This window comes from Ptychodera flava, chromosome 6 (genome assembly GCF_041260155.1).
Source record: "Ptychodera flava strain L36383 chromosome 6, AS_Pfla_20210202, whole genome shotgun sequence".
NCBI lineage: Eukaryota > Metazoa > Hemichordata > Enteropneusta > Ptychoderidae > Ptychodera > Ptychodera flava.
Window position 1 is genome coordinate 5047905 of NC_091933.1, and position 18805 is coordinate 5066709.

An 18805-nucleotide genomic window follows, 5' to 3' on the forward strand; every position below is an offset into this window, starting at 1 on the left:
TCCATTCTTCCGACCTTTCGTTTATTCTTACCTCTTTTAATAGGTGCAAATCCATCAACTACGGTCATAAATGTTTTATATATTTCCCAATCCCCTGTCGACTTTATCGCAATTGATGTTATAAAAGCCAGATTATATTTCTAAGGACATTTTGATAAGAGTTAATATAATAATTTTTCATTGACCGAATTTTTACAGATCTATGCTGACCTATTTTTCTACGACCAACTTTCCTGGTACAATATGTTATCAAGTGGTCACTGATTCCCACTGGCAATACTCCAGATTGATATATCTTATCCTCATCAGACACAAAGATGAGATCAATTATAGAACTACTGGTATCAGTGACTCTAGTTGGATCTTTAATTACGTATTACGTCATACTGGGTGCAACATGGATGAATTTGGGCTCCGGTTATACTGCTTTTTTTCACTGAAATTACGCTGATATACACTCCTTGCTGGTTATACAGTGGTTTATGAAGTCTAGCTGTAGACACTAATTGCTCTAAATGACAAGAAGAAGACGGGAAAAACCGGAGGAGAGAAAAGTCAAAATCTGAGTACAAGCAGTGAAGTAAGCCCTGAGCCAAAGCGCAGCAAGATGGCCGACGCAGGTGGCCCACTATCCAGCACGCCTGTTCCAAGTACGGACAAAGAGATCAAAAGTCAGTTATCGGAGATAATGGAAACATTAGCACTTCTTGGAAAGCAGATTGAAAAGATTTCATCTGTTGAAAACCGGCTGTCCGACCTACAGAAGTCTGTTACTTATGTCAGTGAGTATTTTGAAAACTTCAGGAAAGAAATTAAAGAAATTCAGTTAGATACCGTTCAACTGAAAGCTAACAATGACAGACTACAAGATCAACTCACTGTTACACAAAGAGAACTGAGTAATACACAGGAGGAATTGCATGATTTACAGCAGTACAGTCGTCGCAATAATATTGAAATCCACGGAATTCCGCAACGGAACGGGGAAGACACAAATGACATTGTCGTACGAGTTGCCGCTGCTGTTGGCGTTGACATTACGCCCAGCGACATAGACATCAGTCACCGTCTTCCAAGTCGTCAAAACCAGACTCAACAACGACACCAAACACCAGCCATCATCGTCAAATTTGTCAGGAGATCGGTACGGAACAGTATCTACTATGCAAGAAAGAATCTTCGCGGACAAACTCCAAATCAAATTCGAGTAGGGGACAACAACACCAATAACATTTACATAAACGAAAACCTGACACCTCCGATGAAGCGTCTTTTCCACCAAGTAAACGAAAGGAGAAAGCAGCTGAAATGGAGATTTATTTGGACAAGCAATGGCAAGATATTCACTCGGAAAGATGAAACATCAGAAGTTATCTCTGTCTCGTCAGCAAAAGCCGTAAATCGCATAAACTAACTTTTCAAGGATAATCGAGTTTTTTTTCTCCATTTATGATGGACTTTTGTTCACAAGAGAGCATTACGAAATCCTGCTGTACATCCGTTTCCATTGACGGCTTCAATCAAGGTAAATCTAAAAATTGTGAATTCACACCATTCTCAGTTTGTCATTTCAATATAAGATCAATCAGTAAGCATTTTGATGATCTTCATGCTTTGCTAAATGTGCTTGATCACAGTTTCCCAATAATTGCTCTTTCTGAAACATGGTTACATAACAGTATTGATCATTCTCCTTTTCAATTACCGTCATACAATTTACACATTAGTAACAGAGAATTTTCACAAGGTGGCGGTGTAGCAATGTATGTGCATTCCACATTGCCACAGGCGCAACTTCCCAATTGCATATTGCAAATAGTGAGTCGTTATTCATTGAGACTGCCATTGCGAAGACAAAAATTGTTGTTGGAGTAGTATATAGACAGCCGAACACACCTATTTCAGACTTTTTGGATAGTTTTGAAAATTTCCTGTACCTTATGTCTTTAAAAAACAAAAAGTGTATTATAGTTGGCGATTTCAATATTGATGTTATGTCGACTTCAAATGCCGCCACATCTTATTTAACTCTGTTAAAGTCGTATAACTTTGAACAAATTATTAATACTCCCACTCGTGTCAATGACTTTTCAAGTACTACAATAGATCATGTGATCACAAACATCACAGACCACTTTTTAGATTGTGGATGTATCGACACAGATATTACTGATCACTTGTCAACCTTTGTAATTGTGAATAACTTGAGATATGTTTTTAAACAGTTTAAATCACACATTAAGTTTGATTTTACTCGGTACAATTGCGAATCTTTCTTGAATGAATTGGGAAATGTCACCTGGCAACCGATTTATGAGAGTCATGACCCGTACGGCTTATGACCTGTTCTACGAAAAATATTACTGTGTAGCGTCAAAGCATCTTCCAGTTAAGATAAGAAATTGCCGTAAATCAACCGTACATAAACCATGGTTGACAAGGGACATTTTAATTTCAATTAAGAAAAAATATTCTTTATATTCAAAGAGGAAAAAAGCGCCAATGAACACTCATATAAATCAATATTATAAGAATTATAGGAATATTTTGACGAAAGTATTAAAACATGCAAAGAAACGGTACTTTTGTGATAAGTTCAACAATGCTCATGGTAACTCTGGGAAAACATGGCAAGTTATAAACGAAATCTTAAATAGTAACGTTAGAAATAGTTTAACACCAAATAAGTTAAAGGTTGATAATGAAGAAGTAACTGACAGCACAAAAATTGCTGAGTTTTCTGTAATTGTTTTACAAATGTTGGTCCCAATTTGGCGTCACAAATTACAGCCAATGTCAACTTTAAGCAATATCTTAGGAGACACCACAATAGGTCCTTTTTTTTCATCCTGTTGTTGCAAGTGACGTCGTTAATGAATTACGCTCCATAGATCCAAAAAAGGCCACCGGTCATGATTATATTCACCCTTTATTAGTCAAGGATGCTGCTGATCACATTTCCAGTCCCCTAGCACATATTATCAACCTTTCTTTAGCTCATGGTTACTTTCCAGACGCACTTAAATTTGCCAAAATTACAGCTCTTTATAAAAAGGGGTCTCCTTTTGATGTTGGGAACTACAGACCGATTTCAGTTTTACCTGTCTTTAGCAAAATTTTTGAACACTTGTAAATAAGCAGCTTATCTCCTTCCTCGAAAAACATAACATTCTCTCACAAACTCAATATGGCTTCAGAAAGAAATATAGCACTAAACTTGCCCTGGCAGATATTATTGCAGAATTAACAGATCAAATGGATAATGGTTGCACAACTGTTGGTATATTTGTCGATCTTAAAAAGGCATTTGACACTATCAACCATGATATACTTTTACAAAAACTCGAATTTTATGGAATAAGAGGTCAGCCACTACTTTGGTTTAGAAATTACTTTGAAAATCGCAAGCATTCAGTTGTAATAGATGGAAAAGTGTCAGAACCACGTCAAATTACATGTGGAGTTCCACAGGGTTCCATTCTAGGGCCAACTCTTTTTTTGATATATATCAATGACATCAATAACTCTACTAGCTACTTTAATTTCAGACTTTTTGCTGATGACACAAATGTTTTTAAATCTTTAGACTCTCAAACACTACATCTCAACCATATAAATAGTGAATTTCATAAAGTCAATGACTGGTGCATGGCGAACAAATTAACTGTTAATGCAGAAAAAACTAATTACATGGTAGTTAAAACACGTCAAAAACGTGTAACTTTACACGGTAATTTATACCTTGGAAATCAACAGATTAAGGAAGTTTCATCAGCTAGTTATCTTGGTGTAACAATTGACAGTTCCCTTTCCTGGAAACCACACATTAAGAATGTGATAAATAAATAACCCCAAAGTTGGAATTATCTCAGGTCTTCGACATTTCGTTCCAAAGTTTATCCTACTTCAACTCTACAATGCCTTCATTCTACCACACTTAACGTACTGCTTAGAAATATGGGGAAATACTTACACTACTTTCCTTGAACCTATTTACCGCCTACAAAAAAAAATTGTCCGTTTGATTACTTTTTCTGATTTTCATGCCCACTCAAATCCCCTCTTTCGTCAACTAAATATCCTTCATATTTTTAAATTAAGTAATTACTGTTCTTGCCTTTTTGTTTTTGATTTCAAAAATAACGGTTTTCCAATCACTATTAACAATTGTTTTGAACTTCCTCGCCATGGGTACTCTACACGATCAGTAGAGCATAGCAATTATTGTATTCCTAAAACAAGGCTTACAGTCACACAACACAACATTAAGTAGCAGCAATTAACATTGGAATTCTCTTCCTTCTTCATTTAAGCAAATAACGTGTAGACAAAGGTTCAAAGTAGAATTAAGAAACTACTTAATGAACATATAACAATATGTATCTTTTTTCTTGAGTTGTTTATGTATTTAATGTATTTTATTTCCTCTATCTCCGATATGTATTTTTGTCTTACTTGAGCCCTTTATGGCATCATCGTTTGCAGTTTTTAGCTGAGTAGTGGGCCATGGACTCGACTAGTCCTTATGGACTATTTCTATGGTCCAAACCAGATAAAGTCATACTTTCACAGTGACTGTAATATTTTTTTCTTGTAATTGTCCGTTTATCTGGTTGAATAAACAATTCATGAATAAACAATTCAACTACTGGTATCAGTGACTCTAGTTGGATCTTTAATTAGTTGAGAGAGGTCGATCGCATCACAAAATGAATGCAGATTGTTCAACAGACTGTTTGCGTTTGAAGAACAAGAAATATTACAATTGAAATCGCCGATAATGATTATTTCATTACCAGGTATCCGATCAGATCTTAAACATATCTCCTCTAAAGAATTGAAAAAATTCCTAGAATTAGGAGGGCGATAGCACGTACCCAACAAAATTGGCTTCACTTTCGGCAATAGTATATCCACCCAGACTGATTCAAGATTTTCATCCTGTAGATCAGGTCGAGGTTTGAAAGCGATGTTAGGACGTGTATATATACACACTCCTCCTCCCTGTCGGTTTCTATCATTTCTCTGACAAACATAATTTGAAATTTGGATCTCCCTATCAGGGACGGTTTCGTCAAGCCATGTTTCCGTGATACCTATAACTGTTGCTTGGGTTCGTTCAGCGAGAAGTCTTACCTCGGTTAATTTAGGTAATAAACTCCGCGCGTTGAGATGTAAGATATGTAAACCTTTCATTTGGAAACATTCAAAATGCTGTTCATCAGTCTGTGAGGGAAAAGGCACTTCAGCTTGAGTATCCGCGCCTAGGGTTCGACTGTCAATCGACGTAAATTTTCTGTCTTGTTCTCTCGCATCCGCATCGATAGTAGTAGTAGTAGTAGTAGTAGTAGTAGTAGTAGTAGTGTAGCAGACTCCATGTTCCTTCCATGAAGCTCCTGGTCGATGATCGGTATGTCATTTGACAGATCGATACTATCAATAGATGGCATGGCACACCTGGTACAGCACCAGTCTTCGTTGTAATTTACATAAAGCCTCTCATATTGTTTCAATGAAATTCGCTCGCATTTTATGTGGAACCAAGTGTTGCAAACAGAACAGAGTAGGCCCATTTGGTTATTTTTCACTGCATTTGAACACGCACCACATGGAAATTTGGTGCGTGGCCCTGGGTTGCATTGAACATCACCAGATACCAGTAACAGAAGACAGAGGACACTTCGACTGGTGCGAAACGATACTGCATAGGTCCTGGGCTTTGTGTTACGTAATACTGACAACGTTGCAAAACCGAATGGCTTGCATACACTCGAGATTTCGAATAAACGGTCCTGTAATGATTGAACATGGTTGAAACTGTCGCAGTGAGTTTCATAAGGAGTTACCTTATGGTGACATGTCCAACTTGTTGGAAGTTGACAAAAACTATTGTAGAAAATCACAACAAACAGGAGAGCTCTCGGAGCCATGTTGATCCAGGTTTATGGCTGGTGTAGGCCATCGCACCCACCCCACAATCTATGCGACAGCTGGCCTACTTCTAACGTGACAGTCTGCTGTTCTGTTTTAATACGTATATGTCCACAGACTAGTAAAATATCATCTTTATTTCCTCTTGCACATTTCTATTTGTACATACTCTAATTTTTTGCAATTATTTCGATTGTTCAAGCCAGTCATTTCTGTTATCATTCAAGATGTCTTTAAGCCCTAAAATTCTACTCTTTGATAATTTTTCATAAAAACGACACTTCCTTCATTCTCTTTATTTGCATAATACCACAGAACTTCACTCAGAAGATTGTGTTATGATGGTGGTAAATTCACTCTTGTAAGTATAAGTGACTTTTCACCAGTTATTCAACATAAACCCATACACCATTGGCATTCGGTTGTTGTTGTCTTTGAAAAAGATGGCGAAAGTGATAATCACTATTCAGTTTATTGTCAAAATTCGCAACGAAATACTTTGATAAGCTGGCTCGTTTAGGGGTCTTCTTATCTTGAGTTTTCTCGAATAATTTCGCAAGCCACTTTAATTGGAGTGCATTAATTTTTTCTTCAATATCGACAACTTTTTTGCCACAATCGTCATATTTTTGAATGAAAATGCTCCTTTTTATAATTTATCGTTTGCCTCTCCAAATAAAATTCCATAATTTCCTATTTGCTTCATTAATTACTTCTTTAGGTACGTGGTTAAATGATGCCGGGTACCACGATGCAGCCAGCATATTAGCTATCATTGCTATTGTTCCAAATCTTAAGGCAATTCGTAAATTTTTCCATCACTATGTTCCAGCGTTCTTTAGTTGTGTTACTATTTCCAAACCCAACCCCCAAGATCTACAAAAAAAAACTTGTTTGAAAAATCGATCCCTTCCACTTGATCAGTGCTGATTTTAAAACTCCAAGCCCATAAACCTTTGGATTTTTTCTTGTTCAGCTTCGCACCTGTTGCTTTTTCACTTTTGTTGAACATTTTCAACGACTATGTAATGCTTTCTACATTTATCAAATATAAAGTTGTATCATCTGCATAACTCTTAATTTTTATTAATTTTAATTGATTCTTGCTTGTCTGGTAGAATGAAACCTGTTGTGCTGTCATCTTTACGAATATTTTCGGCCAGCACTTCTGCTGCCATAGTACATGTATACAGTAATTGTGATAAAGGCCACCCTTGCCTTATCTCACACAATTATGAAGTTCAATACTATGAGAAAGAAAGCCATTGCACTAAATTTTGCATGTAGTATTGTTCTATAGAACTTTTTATCCATTTTATGAAGTCACTGTGTGCCAAAGTCGAATTTGTCAAGGATCGACTTGAAAAAGGAAATCTCTTAAATTAAGCCTGTCAAAAGCATTTGTTTGGTCAAGACTTATGGCAATAAGAGGTTTATCGATAATTCTCGCATTTCAATAATATCTCTGGTGAAGACAATGTTATCACCTGTCTCCTGTCCGGGGATATGTAACCACTCTGATTTGGGTTGTATGTTTTGCCAATTACCTTCCGTACCCTATTAACTTTGCAACAATCTTAGTCCACATTGAAGAGACTTATTGGTCTCCATTTGTGTTAGTCTGCCTTATCTCCTTTTTATAGAGCAAAGAAAGTAAACCAAGTTTCTGACTGTTTGTCAATTCCCCTGAATTAAAGAAAGCGTTAAATGTTTCTACCTAAAACCCCGGACCTGAGGTTTTTCCACACGGTGTAGGCAAGATGGGAAGGAAGTTGTCTATGGTCGACCATTTTTAGACATCTTTCAATAAATCGAACAACATCAGCAACTGATCGTTTGCAACAATATTGGTGAAAAAGGTCAAAAGATTAGCGATATTATCCCTGTAAAGGCAAACAAATCTGGTCATGTAGATGATCCGCGCGCGCGTACCATGTCCTGTGCCTGACCCAAACGACTGATATTACACATCCGACAGACAGATAGGCAGACCGTGACAGACAGAGCACACAGACACATAGACACACATAAATATGTGATATGTATATGCCGTACTCATAAATTTCACCATTTTTGTGTCTTTCCAGGCACACACTGTCATTGCGCCGTCTTGAAATACGACGAGTGGATCATAGTTCTCGGCATTTTTTATTTCATCGGGTAAACCTAAGGTGTTCATTTTGCAGGTTCCCGTGGCAGCAATGCACCTGCAGTTTAAACATATCAGCAAATATCATAAATCTTTATGTCGGTGTTTTTTTCTTCCTTTTTTCTGTAGGGTCAGTATGGTTGGTCATGCTGGCGGTTCTTCTCTTGTCAACTGGAGTAAACGGCAACGTTAAAGCAGACATCATCGTACGTCAGAAAATTTTGGGATTGTCTTTGAACTAGTGTCCTTGGTTGAAGTGGCTCACTCATATTAGCATGTAACTTTTTCAATTCCTCGCTTGAATTTTGTTGGTCTTGATAATATCGTTACTGCCATGCCTACTGATTATCCATGTGATTTTACGTCCATGTCGAAGTCCTGTACACTCCACGACGACAAATCAATTCAGCCTTATCATGAGCAAATCTCCAATTGTTAAGGGACGCTCAGCGATTGCGTTATGGTAGGAGCTTAGGGGAAAGAAATCAGTCCCCTGGGGTGGGAGGGAGTTTTTTTGTGCAACGGTTAACCTTATTTTATTTTATTAATTTTGACTGTGATATTTCAAATAAAGTTCAAGTCCAAACCGTCTGACTGCTTTCTTTATTACTACAAGTAATTTATTAATTTGACTGTGGTATTTCAAATACAGATTTCGACTCCACACCGTCTGACATGCTTTATATATTACCGACAAGTCCTCTCCACCTTGTGTATACGCCACTGTAATTGCTCCGAAAACATTGCCAACTTGCTAATCCGCTGTCGGTATCAGGGGGCAGATGAAAGTCCCCTGGGGTGGGGAGGAGGTTTTCTTTGTGCAACGGTTTACCTTTAATATTTGATTTTATTAATTTTGACTGTGATATTTCAAATAAAGCTTTCGACTCCAAACTGTGTTTCCAATTCCTTATCTCTTCTTTAACCAGTGCACATACCACTCTAATTGCTGCGCAAACATTGAATTGCCAACTTGTTAATGACTGAGCGTATCAGCGGATTAGCTTATTAAGTCAACACCACAGCCGTCCCACACGTAGTGAAATAAGGACGACATCGTGACTGTGTCTGTGATCTTCAACCCTTTCCTTATTTTAATGCGTGTGGGACGGCTGTGGTGTTGACTCAATCACTTAATCCGCTGATACCGACAGCGGATTAGCAAGTTGGCAATGTTTTCGGAGCAATTACAGTGGCGTATACACAAGTTGGAGAGGAGATAAGGACTTGTCGGTAATATATAAAGCAGTCAGACGGTGTGGAGTCGAAATCTGTATTTGAAATACCACAGTCAAAATTAATAAAATTACTTGTAGTAACAAAGAAAGCAGTCAGACGGTTTGGACTTGAACTTTATTTGAAATATCACAGTCAAAATTAATAAAATAAAATAAGGTAAACCGTTGCACAAAAAACTTCCTCCCCACCCCAGGGACTGATTCCCTCCCCACCCCAGGGGACTGATTTCTTCCCCTATGCTTAAAACTAGCCTTATAGATCTTGAAGGGGGTATTACACCTTTTAATTCTATTGCCCTAACATCGGGAAAATCGATCTTTAGGTAGCTCAAAACATAATGAACATAATGAGATACCAATCCCGTTATTTCTGTGTATCCTGTCGAAAAAATTGTTGAATTTCGTCGTCTGTCGAACGATTCAGGTATTTGCGCCGGAAAAGAAAGAACTCGATACAATTGATGAATTGTATCCATATTAGTTAAGGGAACTGCCATCTTAATGTAAAGATAATGAAGTACCTGAGTCTGTTCATAATCGTATTTGGGAATTTCATGAGCTAATCGGAAATGTGGATACTTTCTCTCAAGAATCCTTTCAATACTTTTCAAAGCATGCTTGATATCGTATGTACTCACCAATTCACGCGATAATCCACCTTAGGTTAAAAGCTTTCAAGGCAGCCAAAGGAGATTCTGATAGAAACAATATCCGCATTAAATAGGTCGTTCGCCGATTCGACTCGATATAAGTATGTAAAAGATTATGAATAAAGTTAATTTCACGTGCCAAAATCTCTGTATCGGCGACATCATCGTATGGTGTCACGTATTGATTCAACTTAGTAAGTGAGAGTCATAATATCGCTTTGAGTCTTGTTGAAGGAATTCCACAAATGATCGATTCTTCGATTACTTAGTTGGACAATGGAACTCAGATCTTTCTAAAATTTAAGATGAATCGACTATTCTTTTGTTGAGATCTTTCCACTTTCTGTACTTGCTCAGCCAAATCTGTACATCCTTTGCCGTTGCAGTGCCAAACAAACCAACCTTTCGATTATTTATATACAAAGATAACGGCGCTTGACGTTTTGTCCGAAAACGTTCGTTATCTTCCAAATTTTTGGTTCCCATTACATCGTTAATTTCATGACGCACACGCTGAGCGTCCCTTAAAGTCCCGTTAGCTGCAACTCAGCGAAATTTGTCCGATCTCAAGGTACCTTCAATTTCCTCAAATATTCATTGCAATCTGAAAATTGAACGATATAGTCATTAACTATGCCGAAGCAACGTTTTCTTGTGGCAGAATAGGCAAAAAATTGAACAGAATTTTGTTCATTTTAAATTTCCCGCCATTTTCAAAATCTTGCCATGTTATGTGAAAAACGAAGAATATTTTGTCAAAGTGGAGTGAATCCCTTTCCTGTCCTTTCAGTGGGTTGCATCATGTTGTATTTGTTAAGATTCAAATGTGTACATGCACCATTTACGCTGTTTATCACGTAGTTGTATGGAGGCTACCATATTTTGATGCCACACCCGTTTATTATTTGTCTTACTGAAACATCAGTCCCACTCAGTGGATAATTATACTTGAGTAAACATCTATGAGTCAGAACATTTCTGTGAATTAATTTTAATCTAAATCTAAAATCACGAAAATAATGCCAAAAGTTGCAGCTAATGAGCCTTTAACAATTCGAGGACGAGCTTATGATAAGACTGAATCTGCTTTAACGTTGCCGTTTACTCCAGTTGACAAAAGAAGAACAGCCAGCATGACCAACCATACTGACCCCTAAAGAAAAAAAGGAGGAAAAAACACCGACATAAGGATTTCTGATATTTGCTGATATGTTTAAACTTACTGCAGGCGAGGCGACAATAATAATAATAATAATAATAATAATAATAATAATAATAATAATAATAATAAGCTACTGCTTGCTTGTAAATATAGGATTTACATCACATTTGTGGTCATAAAAGTGAATAATAGTTGCTTGTAATAAATATAACAATATATTTAGTGTGGAGAAATGAAAGGCGTACTCGACGAATTTCTTCAATCTTTAAACGATCTTTATTTATAAAACCGACTTTTTCTGCAATGCACAGATTGCCTGCCTCAGGGTCAAAACTAATAGATAAAAGCGGATAAAATAGAACGTGTCAAAGGAAAGTGGAAAGACTACAGGAAAGTAAAATCATTACAAAACCTAACAAAAACTTCAAAGGGCGATTAGAAATACAGTACTCAGAATGAAAATACCGGAATGATGTAAAATACGGTGATGAAAATGAGAATGTGAAAGTCAACACAGGTAAAATGGAGAAGGGACTCTACTAACCTAGATCGTGTGAGGTCTGGATGGAGAATGAGATGTCATTGTCAGGGGAACCCTTAGGTACATGTTAAAGAGACGGAACAACAAGACCCCGTAGCTGGAGAACAAAGAGTTGGGGGGGGGGGCTTAAAAGAAAATTAGAAGAGAAAGAAGAAATCACCCTTTTCTTATTCACAACTGGTGTAATCTTGTTAACACTATAGAGCATGGCCTACTATCAATCGACTCTCTAGAAATTACTCTGCAACGGGGTTTTACATGTTTAAAAGAGTCTTTGGAGACCGTCGGGCAATGTGCCCCTTTTTACCAAAACTATAACATTCTAGAAAATGTATCCGAAAATGAGACAGGTTTTGAGGGCAATTACGAGCACTGTGTTAAATTTGATGTCAACGATTGCACTTTACCTATGCATCCTTGAGTATCCGTCGTCTTCATGGTCTGTATCTTTAATTCTCGCCCGTCGAACTGTCTGATGATTTGTCGCAAACCCTCGTTGTCTCTTGCCAGTTGCTGTTCTTCGTTGGCCATTCTGGACTAGTGTCTTTCACTACGCGTCATCATATACTTCACGATGTGAGCTTCCTTGTTAAAGGTCGGATATTTCCACCAACAGGTCTGATACACTGCTGAGAGGTGCATCGGGAACTTGGACGGAATATAGACTCAAAGCGTAGTTTACGGTCAATAAATGATGTTAGCTTGGTACTGAAGTGTAAGGTTTACACATCAGAGATGACAAGCTAAAGATGGTCTATATGCTTCTTCTCCTTTTAAAATTCTCTGTTCATTGTATGGAGATTAATCTGGTTAATTCTCCAATCACTAATAAACTAATAATCCCAGATTGGTAAAAAGAAATTTAAACAATCTCTCATTGGAAGGTACTCTATTGATCTTTCTCTCATTGGTTATCGAATATGTGGAATTTACATAAATTACATCTCTTATACAATTGTTAAATAAATATTTCATAACTAAGTCATATCTTTGTTTATGTACTTTCCCCGGGGTCTTGAAGCGGGAATTAGGTGTCAGTGACGCAACCCTTTGAAATAGAGTGTAAACAACGCCAATATAATTAATGACCCTGATATAGAAGTTTTCCTAAGATGAAGGTAATTTTTTATCGTTCACTGACATTTACACACACTTCTGGATAACAACACAATATTTAATAAGTGCCTCGGAATAACAAAATAATAATCTGAGCATAGGAAAATTGTAGTCTGTAACAGATTTAACTGTGATAATACTTTACTTGTCAGCAGCCTTTGATACTCTTGACCATGAGATTGTGCTTCATAGAGTAGAATATAATTTTTAATGAAGGCAAAGCAGATGTTGCTCAGGTTTTCGTCAAAACAAAGCTTCTATACCTTAGAATCAGCAAATTTGATATAATTCCATCAAAGTCATAGTAAGAAACCTGGGGATCACGCATGAATCTGATGGTTTCATGAGGAGTAAACTTGATGTTATTTGTAAATCGTCATTTTTCGCTGTGCATGAAATGGAAAATCTCGTAACCCTATTGATGAAAAAATGTAGAGAAATTAATACATGTTGTTTGTAACATCAAAGCTGGAATATTTCAATAGCCTCCTTTATGGAATTCAAAGTTAACAGTTAGAAAATAATGCAGTCAGTCAGAAATGCAGTTGCACGCCTTTTTACAGTCACACGTTTTCCCTGTTCTTTTTAAACCAGTGGTTACCTGAAAAGGAAAGGATAAGTTGAAAACAATCATCCTTGCATTAAAATACGAGTGTCAATTGTCAAGATTAATTGATGTCCTTGATCGATATACTATCACAGTCTAAAATTGCTTACATCAAACGATGGAATGATGAATCAGGATAACAGGTATATGTACACCTATAAACGCGATAAAAGGTGTGATTCATGGAAATGCATTTTATTGGTATACATAAAGTACGATTGACAGTTCATCTTGTTTATGATCAACGACAAAGGTCATCACGCTTTTGAGCATCTGGAACATCTCAAGACAGCTTTGACCAAGGCGCAAGTACTCAGTTGTCCCACATTTTGAGAACCGTTTAAACTACATGAAGATGTTTCTTACTTCAGCGTATAGGCTTCGTATAAGCCGAAATACAGGACTGTGTTCCTAAACCGATCGTATTTTAGGCATTTAGGGCGTTCCCTTAGCCGTTCCAGCAACGGTTTTACAACAACTGATCGCGAAGCATTAGCAGTTTTATGAGGATTGACATTATATGACCCGCATTTGGTACTTCGTGATGTACCATTTTTACCAATCATGCTAACCTGAAATATCTTTTTAAATTGAAGAAACCAACAGGTCGAATTGCTATAGATGGATTTTAAAGATTCGGGGATATGATTTTGAAACAATGCACAAGTTAGGAAACATTTACGTATACCTCACGCCGACGGGCTTTCATGAAGGAAATACGACGAATGTGCCGAGAACGATGCGGACTTTCAGAAATGCTGTTGGTGAAGAAATCCCCAGTCAAAGGTATTGAAGACTAATTAAGCTTATTACAAGCTATTCGAGCCCAGAAGTCATGTCTGATATTGATAATTTGTATTCAGATGAATTACGAGGCCAGTCAGACGACGCCAGTGAGTCCGCGGAAGTAAACAGTCAGAACACATTATGGAAAGAATGGGAATGGATTTGCCCCTTGGAAAAGTCAAACAAGGAAACATGTATACCATAGTCTTCACGGCTTCACGGAGTATCATAGACCATAGAACCTTTCACTATTAAAGGTTAGTTTAGCAGCCTACTTTAGCATTCGCCACAACCGAAATGAAAGCCGAAGCCGTGACAAAGACACTGTTTGAACAAGTTTTATATATATTTGGTTCCTTTATCGCGCTAACATGACATCAAGGCACAGGCTATTAAAGTTTTTATAGAGGTCAAATTTGCTTCAAATTTATATGTAGAGCTCAAATCATGGTGTAATGGATGATTGAATGTAAACTAATGGATGATTGGATGTGAACTATCTCAAAGGGTAGATTGGGACACCCATTTTACAAGCTACAACATGTGTGATTTCTAGAAAATGACTATATACTTGGTATTGGGTAGTCCCTCACCTTAAAAATCTGTACCTGCCACAGTCAAACATTTGCCATTGCAAGTTGTTCAATTTATTTCCACCGATGGGAGAGTACTTATGAAAAAAGTGAGACAACTTGTCGACATAGTGAACATACCCTGCTTTGTGTATTATTAGTGAATTCTTCCTCTGAGTACTTGCTACTAGAATGTAAAGTTTAAAACAACTTGGCAAAATTTACAACCAAAGTGTTTGATATAGACCACTGAATAACAACATCTTGGACAAAGTAATCATCAAAATAATCAAGAAACCGGTGATAAAATGGATCATTTATAGTGAATGGACATTAAGAAAGAAATATTCATGTTTTACAATTAACTTTTCTTTAGGATGATTTACAACCTGATTTCTTCATTACTAGCTTTCCCAAAAGTATGCCACTTGCAGTCCCTACAAAACATGCTTTTTATGACCACTTAATTGTAACTCTGAAAAGTTTTGTTATATCATTGATTCAATGACCACTGTATTGTTCCTGCAAAGTGTGATAAACTTGTCACACTGAATATGTCTTAGTGTGTAAGCATGCATGTATATATTGGAAGGGGGCCATGGAAATAACCCAGGAAATACGAGGGGGTCATAGATTTCTTTATAATTTACCGGGAGGGCACGGAAAAAAATACCAGGAAAATAGAAAATCCTACAGCTCCCCCCCCCCTGTAAATTCTGCACACTCCCTAAGGGGATCTTTTTTGTTGAAAAATCGCAGTTTAGGGGTATCTTGAAATTTTGTTGGAACGAGCATGGCTGCTCATGCTCTCTGAGAGTGTCACCGCCGGGGTTATGTTACGATATTCAATTATCACATTGTCGTTTTCTGAAACCGTACGATGACGAGAGCCATACTTCCATGCGAGTGATCACTCGTGCGAGCAGTTGGATAGGCGCCTCCTCCAGTAGCAACGAACAACCTAACCTGTACGAGTTGTTTTGAAAACGAGGCTTGTTTGAAAGCGTCGGCTTCGGTGCACGGTGCGGTTCACCATCCATACATTCAGTGGAGTCAGTGCCGAAGATCGGTGGTCAATATGGTGTTCATTCCATCATTCTACGGTCTCTGTCTTCTATGTCTAATCCTATACGTGTATACAAAAACGAAAGTAGCGTCTTCGGAAGATGGCAGTTTCCGGAAATTTCAAGCGACTTACTTGCTCGTGTATCTCCTGGCTACAGGTAAAACATATCCCAAAGCGTATCTGGTGTCGACTTTCCTTCTCAGGCTTTCTGTACTTTCCGGCAAAAACACTATAGCTATGTTGACTAGCGTTCTTAAAGATGCCGTACGGTTTCCTCCTTCCACACGAAACGTCAACGTCGGTGGACACAGCTTCTATTCTAATCGTGAATCGTGTACTACATATTGCATTGTAGCAGACCATATTGTTTTGAATTATTCTGTTCCCCATGACTATAGAAATACAAGGTGCAGGCGCAAGCCCACACCTGTATTCTGGCACCCGTGCCTCTTTCATTAATCTGAAGTCAAGTACTTTTAAAAGATCGTCGTTCGTTATGCTGGGCCCCAATTTTCACGCGAAAAACCTAAAAGAAAACAGTGTAACTCTGTAATCGGAACTTAGGAAATGAGACGTACGTTGCGGGTTGTACTTGTTGCTGGAATAGGCGAACAAAACTTTCAATGGTTGGAAGTCGATGAATCAGTCTCATTAGCATATATTGTTTTTGTATAGCCATATACATTCTACTGTCTATGGTTCAACTAGCTTGTATTGTTTTCTTTTCTACACGGTCTTTGTTGGACGATGTTCACCGCCAGGACACGCCCTCTTCGTCCAGTAAACCATGGCATGCATGGACGGTAACCTCTGTGGTACGTCCATGTAACTCAGTACTGCCAAAGAGTGGGGCATAAGCTTTTAGTCATGTTGATGGCTGAAATTCATTCTTCTTATTGAACTTATAATTCCCAGCCACTGCAATGGCTCAGAATTATTAATACAATAAGTACTGCAGGTTGCCAGGCAAGGTGCTACCAGTTTCAAATCAGGCCATCTAAATCTCATTCACATTTGCTTTGATTTTAGTAATGAATACTTGAATTATACAAAACTGAAATATGACAGTCTCCATCCTCATGGAAACTGGTAGTTATGTAGTTGCCACATTTTCCATTTTATGAATTTCTGATCACTTTCCTTTGCACAATGTGTCATAGCCAAATAAACTTGCTTTTATGCAAGTGTGTTTGCTTTCTCAGTTTCTGATCACAAAGTTTTCAGTTAGGGTCAATGGTGGTACAAGGACATCTTATGATGCATATACCAGTGATTGTTTACATGATGTACTATGGAATGCCTAGTTAAAATGACAGTCGTAAGTGAATCCTACAATTACTTAGAAGGCTCAGGTATCTCCCTAAGTGCAATAGATGGACATCTAAGCGACCCTTCTACCCTTGTGCCATACATATGTTAATAACCTAACAATTAAACCCTTCAAAAACCTGTTGAAAACTCTTTTTTTTCAATATCAATACACTGGGCCCATGTACTTGTGTTGATGTTAAAGTTCCTGTGTAAAACAATAAATTAAAAATTCAGTTCAAGTCAAGCACTGTCTGCCATTATTTGTTCAGAAGCACATTCAGTATCTCAAGATATTTAGTAGCTAAGTTTCAGTTGGGCGTGGTGTCTACTGCGTCTATAGCTTTTGAAGTGTTACTGTAGACAATAGAGTGGAAGAAGCTTCTCTGACTGCCTTTCCACCCATGACACAGCTATTCAAAAATAACTAACTGCCATGGAAATCTTTCACACCCTGTATTGAAGTTACCCGTGCCATTGTTCAGAAAGCAGACAATAGTCCTGCTATCTACAATGCTTATCTGTCCTGTGTTTAACTTTATCTGTCCTGTGTTAACCTGTCTTTTTTTCCACTGTATGAAAATGTCTCTGTGGGACTCTGAATGGCAAATACCAAACCAGCCTAACATTATAGAACAGAGGCAAATTTTGCCAGTTAATATTTAAAAAATTGTCTAATTAAATCTGGTTTCTACGGCTCTTGTACACTTTCACCCCATTTGTCCCCGGTAGATACATGTACAGTACATGTATCCTATTTTTCCATTGAACAATATCCATATTTGGTTGCCAAAACTGTTTAGCACATCTCGCTTTTACCTCCTTGTTCACATGCGCCAGTCAAATAGTGTGTATTGACAGTCCTAGCCTGTACGATACAGTCGTTCATAAGAATAACACTGCTGTACTGAAAATGCTAACATTGTGAGTTGTACTGGTAGACAACATATAAATAACAACTGACAATAAAGTGTTCATTCTTGTAGTGCACATACTATTATATATTTTGGGCAAGTGGGGTCAGCAGTGATGCGGAACATTTTTGGATGAATAAGAGAGTTCTCCCTAGCAGGACTCATGGAGACATTCAAATTATATGATTACCAAGGGCAAAGTAGACATAGGAATTTATACTCTCACTGCAGAGTACTTTACTCATGTTTTACCCAGCGATATCATGTAGGTAAAAAGAGTCTCTCTTTTTACCTCCATTGTGGGTAAAAATTGCGAGTCTCTGAGAGTCTCTCTCTACCTCCATGGTGATGTAAACCTTGGTGCCGTTTAAAGTGGTGTTGTTATTTTGTAACAATCATATTTATAAATAATATTACTCAACATGACATTATTGGTATTGGAGAAACTTGGCTCACAGAACAATTGAAACATACTTTTCACATTCCTGGATACTATGACTATTCTGTTGTCAGAAAAAAGAAAAAACAGAGGGGTGGTCTTTCACTTTTGGTAAAAAATACTATAAAGAAGGGTGTAAAAATGGTTCATTCAGATGCGGAAGATATGGTGTGGTGCAAACTTTCAAAAGTTTTTTTCAGATTACAACAGGATATATTTATTTGCTTTGTTTACAACGCACCAGAAAATTCCAAACATAAGTCTGAATCATTTTTCAAACGTTTAGAACAGTGATCACAAAATATAGCTGTTCTGGATCTGTCATG

The 18805-nt window shown here is 37.5% G+C and overlaps 2 protein-coding genes across 3 annotated transcripts in view; both read left to right on the top strand.

The window, feature by feature from the left end:
- The first annotated feature begins 607 nt into the window (after window positions 1–607).
- Window positions 608–1414, top strand: LOC139136021 (uncharacterized). Its single transcript, XM_070703840.1, has one exon. It carries the CDS (start codon window positions 608–610, stop codon window positions 1412–1414), a length of 807 nt encoding a protein of 268 aa, XP_070559941.1.
- A 14246-nt stretch (window positions 1415–15660) lies between these two features.
- Window positions 15661–18805, top strand: part of LOC139134659 (molybdate-anion transporter-like) — a 29984-nt gene continuing 26839 nt past the window's right edge. The window contains exon 1 of one of the 2 annotated variants that reach the window (XM_070701626.1): window positions 15661–15975. In XM_070701626.1, coding sequence (XP_070557727.1) covers window positions 15831–15975 — 145 coding nt within the window. In that variant the 5' untranslated portion in view covers window positions 15661–15830. The remainder of the gene's footprint in view (window positions 15976–18805) is intronic. The other variant, XM_070701625.1, reaches the window with a different exon arrangement.

Bases quoted from the DNA above. Each gene is read 5' to 3' on its own strand.
- LOC139136021 (XM_070703840.1), top strand. From the start codon at position 608: ATGGCCGACGCAGGTGGCCCACTATCCAGCACGCCTGTTCCAAGTACG.